The 6,867-nt window shown below is 38.0% G+C and overlaps 1 protein-coding gene across 2 annotated transcripts in view; it reads right to left on the reverse strand.

Moving 5' to 3' along the window:
- Positions 1 to 5,142, reverse strand: part of serinc5 (serine incorporator 5) — a 21,374-nt gene extending 16,232 nt beyond the window's left edge. Inside the window, exon 1 of one of the 2 annotated variants that reach the window (XM_004072424.5) lies at positions 2,109 to 5,142. In XM_004072424.5, coding sequence (XP_004072472.1) covers positions 2,109 to 2,135 — 27 coding nt within the window. In that variant the 5' untranslated portion in view covers positions 2,136 to 5,142. The remainder of the gene's footprint in view (positions 1 to 2,108) is intronic. The other variant, XM_078952284.1, reaches the window with a different exon arrangement.
- Positions 5,143 to 6,867: the final 1,725 nt, after the last annotated feature.

Below are 6,867 nucleotides of genomic sequence, written 5' to 3' on the forward strand. Positions count from 1 at the left end.
CTGTTCTGCCTGCTGCACACCCAACCCTTGAAGCACTTTGGAAAATGCTCAGTGTGGGAATCAAGTTTTTTTTCCACATCACAACACACATTCCTTAACCCACAGCAAAATTACAAGCGAGCGACCCACGCATTCTGCTCGCCTTAAAGTGAACCCAAACAACTCCCACCCTTCTTAAATTTCTACCTTTAAGTTAAAGAGGAAATTAACAGACCACACATCAATCCACACTGAAGTGTGCCACATGCACCATCCTATAAGTTACTAAAAAGCATGAAGACAATTACAAATGGAGTCTAAATAAATGGGTGTCCGTGACGGGGATTAATACACCACCCAAGCTGCAGAGCACAGCTGATTTCATTGTTTGCTCTTTATTTTTTCTTAATCCTGTTTACGTCATTCTCCGTCTTTGAAAGGGACAGGAAATGGGAGGGATCCCCTAAAAAGAAGGGATGTACAAGTGTAATTAAACCCGTCTTGAGCAGCAGGACAGAGATGACCCTGTGGTCAAAAACAATCTGTTCGTTGTATTTTTTAGAAAAAGAAGGGCACCTACTTTGAGAGCCATCCCCTCTAACTTGCTTTTATTCCCTAACCTAGTCCTTCAGAGTATTTATATCCCTCGTTATCATTTTAAAACGGGTCATCTAGAGCTTAATATTTACCAAATGATGTTTTTCTTTTCTCTTTTGGAAATAGAACTATCACAGTTTCCAACACAGATTTGTTGGTTAAATGCTGATATTGCAATTTCTTTCTTGGGGGGGGCTTAAAATTAAAGAAATGCTATTTAAGTAGCACATAACTGCTTCATGAGGTACAATACTAGTAATGAAAAAAGTGATCAATAATTTTTAGACAATAAATCAACAATTTTGCCAGTTTCTCCCAAATAAGCAAAACCTTTACCTAACACTTTATTTTTTTTAAAAGTACTACGACACAATAAACCACTAAAATAGATCAGAAAACTAAAAGGAAAGCATATATTGTGCTTAGTACTTAAACACAATGAATAAGTATTTTACAGTATTTTACAGACATTCTATACTACACCTATACTTAATCTATACTTAATGTGGGACAGTATACTTGAAGTTTTCTTATATACATGCATTGTAAACCTAAAATGTATCAATTTAATCTAAAGAAGTTTTTAGTTACCATACTTACTACACTACCTTGGATTTGAAAAAAAAGAAAGAAAACAATTTGAAGACAACATAGTTACTGCTGTTTTTTTTTAAATTTTTTTGTTAGTTATTTGAGTTTCATGTTTAGATTATTAACACGACAATAAAAGTTAAATCTACTGTTCATCCATTCATACTGATGCTGTATGTTACTTGGCTTTTGCTGTTTTGTTTTTTCATTTTAGTAAATCTGCTGCAGTAGGAGGATCTTTTTCTTTTTTTTTTTTTACACATGGTGTGTTTTATTTTGAAAGGATCTTGCTGTCAAAGTAAAATTATTTAAAGCTGTTTTTTGCGAATCAATATAATAACATAATTTATTCAATTTTTGTAAATATTTAAAGCTAAATGTCATAAATGACTGGCTTAATGGCTGCAAAAAACATAAATAAAGTCAATTGATCTAAACCGTAAATAGGACGTTTTTGGTTCTGATTGGTCAGCATGATACTGGACCAAATGGCTCCTTCAGCATTAAAGGTTGCAGACCTCTTAATATTACATTTTATTTAACTTTTAAACACAAACAAAAATAAAATATTTGGTGACATTGATGTCCATTTTAACTAAAAGTTTTCTAAGTTAAATTGGGGAAACATTATAGCCGCCATTCTTAAAATGGGATGAAGATCTCAATCTGGATCTGTTAGTTTTCCCAGCAGCTTGTTTGCTGGCCTTGCTTCGCTCCGCTTTGTCTTCATTAGGTTCTGATATTCTCTCGCCGGGTTGAATACAAATTGGAATTTTGATTATATAAATGAAAGACAACGAAAAGAGGATAACAAACGCACACACACGAGCGCACATCAAACGGCGGACTATCAACAAAACCGAAATAACCGTTGGCGCATGCGACCTAGAGATGTAGCGTTTACAGGCAAACAGGCGTCCAGAAGTCCCATTGTTCCTCACCTGCGAGACACAGCACGGGGTACACATGAGGACGGCTCCCAGCCCAAGGCGATCCGCTCGGGAATAAGAGGAGCAAAGGCTTTAGTCTTTCTTTATTTCAAAAATAATTCACCAGCAACGCGTATGTGGTGTTCTCCCTTCCTGCTTGCTGCTTGTCTCTCGTTCTGTCCTCCCCCCGGTTTTTTTTCTCCTCTTGTCTCTCCTCCCACTGTACATCCAGACACTGAGCCGCGCGTTTGTGCCACGGCCAGCATCAAACTCCATAACCCACTATGTCTAAGTGGGTTACTGATTCATGTCTATGATTACCGTTCAATCCATGTTTTTGGGCTCTTTATGAGAACAAAACTAAATGCGAACTGAGATCAAAATTAAGTCTGTTATGTTATGAGGCTTCAAATTAGAAAAATAAACAAACAAAAAAACACGTCAGTAAAGCTCAGTGGGTCGTATTTCTTTTCTGTTAGGATGATCTCTTTAAATTTAGAGTGACACTTTTTGACATTATAAATCTTTAACACTTTAAAATTCCCACTGCTATAATATTTTGGTCTATTGTAAAAACGTTCTCAGTTGTCTTTTTATTATCATCATGTCGTTTTTAGACAAAATGAGAAAAAAAACTTGTTGTTTTGTAGTACATAGTTTCTGCAGAGCGACAGTAGTTCACCAAAAATTCACCTCTGAGTTATAGGCAGAACTGTAAGCGTGTAAGCCTGCTCTCATTTCCCATCATCCGTTTGTTTATACTCTCTCCATGCTAGTTTACAGGCCCACAACCCCAACCTAAAATTACTGGTGCAACAAAAATGGGGAGCAATTTTGGAGCTATCATGCCATACAGTTTTAATCCAGATTCCAGCTCAGGCGAGGAAAATAACAACGTACATAGATCCATTTGTCTGGAAGTGAATGCACAGAGAGGAGCAGGAAGCTTAAGACTAATAGATGCCCTTACATCACTCTAACATTTATTATAAATGGCAATTTTCATCTCCTGATTCTCAATGTTTTGAATGAAGAAATACTCAGAAATGCAATTTTAATATGTAGACATGATATAAGAACATGTTGAAATCACCAAAAAACAAGACACAATCACACACCGAAAAAAAAAACAGAACACTTGACCCCTGAGAACGAAGACAAATGTTACATGTGCAAGATTTTGACGGCTGAGTAGCTCGGTTGGTAAGGTGAGAAGCTACCATGCAGGAATCCAGGGTTGGATTCCCGGAGGGGAAGAAACAATGGTACTGGGGGCAATTACCATATCAATGGTGAGCAGTTAACATCACTCAGTGAGGGTCCTTAGGCAAGACCCTTAACGCTACCACCTCCCGAGCGCAGTTCAGTTGCAGCTAACCACTCCCCCAGGGGATGGGTCAAATGCGGAGAAGAATTTCCCCATTGAGGGATAAATAAAGTATCTGAAATTTTTTTTTTTAAAATGGCATAATAAACCTGTACAGAAAATATAAGAACTTAGGCATAGCGTTTAGTGTCAGAGCACTAAAGGAAAAGCTTCCCAGGTCTTGACAAAGATGGAGTCCACCAATCAGATAATCAAGGGAGACATTGTTTAATTCAACTTGCTTCTACTGTGGCCTCCATCCATATTCTGAGACTGTTTTATCCCTGACAGGGTCATAAGTTGCTGGGGCCTAACCCAGCCACTGTAGGGCAAAGGCAGGGTACACCCCGGACAGGTCGCCAGCCTGTTTAGAGCCACAATCACCCACCCATGCACACACACATTCACACCCAAGGTCAATTTAGAGTCATCAGTTCATCTCTGAAGCCCATTTTTAGACTGTGGGAGGAAGCTGGAGTCCCCAGAGAAAACCTTCACATGAACAGGGAGGACATGCAAACTCCACACAGAAAGGTCCCAGCCAGGATTTGAACCAGGGCCTTCTTGCTGAGAGGTAAAGAGAATTAATTCCCTCTCCATGGCCTAGAATTTTGTTGTCAGAGATCCAGTTTGTAGAAAGACATTTTCTAGCACAGAAAATAATCAGTCTGAATAGGTTTCTGCTGTATATTCTGCTAACAGCAGGATCCATCAATTTTTTTAAATTTCCTGACAAATGATGCTGTACATTGAATTTGAGCAGGACCAGAAGCAGTGTGTCAGAGTACTAGTGTCAGTCTAACACTTTAAACACAACGAAGAACAACCAGGTTTGAATTTCTGGCACTGATAAGAAGATATGTGAGCTCTGTGGAGAATAATGAACTAGGTCACTTTGACTCTGTTACAAACGCACAATAAATAAATCCACACTAAGTTCCTTATCACAATTATTTCAAGTATAAAGTGTTTATTTGCATGACTTCGCAGAATATTGTAGAATTTAATGATAAAATACTTTGACTTCGTCAAATACAGCTGTTTCTCAATGTCTGATATATCCTGAAAAGAGTGACAATTTCTGCAACTTGCTGCTGTGTGATTGGCTCAAAGTTATTAAATGGCTTAACGTCATCAGTTTTTTTTTGTTTTTGTTTTAGCATGTCCTTACTTTTAGTCACTTTTTAATTCGGAATTTTAAATTCAAGTAAAAAAAACACAATTTGTTTATTTGTCTGGAAATACTAATCAAAATCTAAAATGTTCCTTAAGAGCAAAATGTTTAGCGGATTTCTCTGTCAAGAGTTCAAACTGCTTTTGTTTTTTTCTTTGGTTGAATTCCCCAACGGAGAATCAGTTTCAAAAAAGCAACTGGGTTTCATTTCCCTACATGCTCATGTAAAACAGTTATAAGTAAGAATGGTGACTTACAAACTGAAAATAAATGGAAATTTTTCTGGCCTGGAAATAGGTTGCAGTTTCTCCAGAATCTCATCCTGACAGTAAAAGCTTGACTTCAGAGCAGCTGCAGCTTTGCAGGCCGGTGGAGCGGCCTTGACATGTGCTGTGCTGATAGAGCTGTTGCTGCAGCTATCCCCGTCAGTGTTGACATTTCCCAGTCAGCAAACGCACAAACACACACTTGAGTAAAGCAGCATTTAGCAGGTATTTATGTCTGCCAAATGTCAATTCCATTATACATTTAAATTAGATGCACATTGTAATATGAGTCAATTTCTACGGTATCTAATTTCATAATACTAAAGTAGATTAAAGACTATTGGAAAAATGACTCCTGTCTCAATGGTAGGTCTTAGATAAGTCTTCAAATCTTTGCCATGTTTTTGTGTTAAATTCAAGGACAGTTTCCAGATCGCAAAGACTAAACACAGTCACTCTGCAAGAACAAGGAGAGTTTTAAGGTCCTCTGCCTATGTCTGAAGGAGTTCTGTTCTGTTATCCATCACATGTGGATGCATTTTAGTGCTCCTTGCTTGCAAGTCTGTCTTTCCTCTATCTTAAAAAATTAGACTCTTTCTCTAAATAAATCTTCCAACAAAGACTCAATTCTTTGGAATTTTAAAGTTTAGTCAACTTTAGTCAAATGTCTTCATTGTTAGAGCACATTTGCAAATAGCACACTGAGTGTGAAATCTGTGTCAGTATAAATATCCTCTCAATATCAAAAGGGGAAGAATGTTGGCGAATAACACAACAAAAACAGGAAGAAGAAATGCAAACCACTTGGTAACCTGCTGCAAACATCCACATCTTGTCTGCACAACTGAGGGTAGAATTCATTTGACAAAACCAGAAGCAGAAAAATAAACATTCCAACCCTCAACTAATCAGTAATCTGCAAAATAATAAGGTTTTATCTTATGCAAACCCTTAAAATAGAGCCTACCTGCAGTAGAGACTCATTCATGATTATAATGTAGGCAAGAACTACAAATTTTTTGGATTATAACTAGTTTAAGATAAATAATTCATTATTAATTAATTAATATAATTGAGCCAAAAATTGCATAACAAAGAAAAAAAAATTATGGATGGAATAGAAATCACACTTTTGGGGAAAAAATTTTTAAACAAAAAACGAGAACAAGAACAGAAATTTACCTTGAAAGGCAAACCATAATAATGGAATAGATATTAATAATAATAGACTGAATATATTCACGGTTCACTACCGTAACACATTGATGCTTATTTAGCTTCATGAAACATAGGATTAATTGAGTTTATTAGGACAACAAATGTAATCTAGCCACAGGGGTTGCAAGCCAGTAACTTCTGTGCCGGTCCCAAGCCCGGATAAATAGAGAGGGTTGCGTCAGGAAGGGCATCCGGCGTAAAAATTGCCAAAATAACCATGCGAATCATCCACAACACTTTAGACATACCGGATCGGTCGAGGCCCGGGTTAACAACGACCGCCACCGATGCTGTTAACCTACAGGGTGTCGGTGGAAATTTGACTACTGTTGGTGGAAGAAAGAGGGGAGGCAGAAGGGTCCGTGGCCAGAGAGAGAAGGGAAAAGGCAGGAACATAGGTTTGAGAATAGGGACTCTTAACGTTGGCACAATGACAGGGAAAGGCAGAGAGCTGGCAGACATGATGGAGAGAAGGAAGGTAGATGTACTGTGTGTGCAGGAGACAAGGTGGAAGGGCAGCAAGGCACGTAGTATTGGAGGAGGATACAAACTGTTCTATCATGGTGTTGATAGGAAGAGAAACGGGGTAGGAGTGATTCTGAAGGGGGAGTTTGTAAACAGTGTTCTAGAGGTGAAAAGAGTCTCAGACAGGATGATGAGCCTAAAGTTAGAAATTGAAGGGGTGATGGTGAATGTAGTCAGTGGGTATGCGCCACAGGTTGGCTGTGAGTTAGAAGTGAAGGAGAG

This window comes from Oryzias latipes, chromosome 9, assembly GCF_053564925.1.
Source record: "Oryzias latipes strain Hd-rR chromosome 9, Olatipes_Hd-rR_3.1".
Lineage (NCBI taxonomy): Eukaryota > Metazoa > Chordata > Actinopteri > Beloniformes > Adrianichthyidae > Oryzias > Oryzias latipes.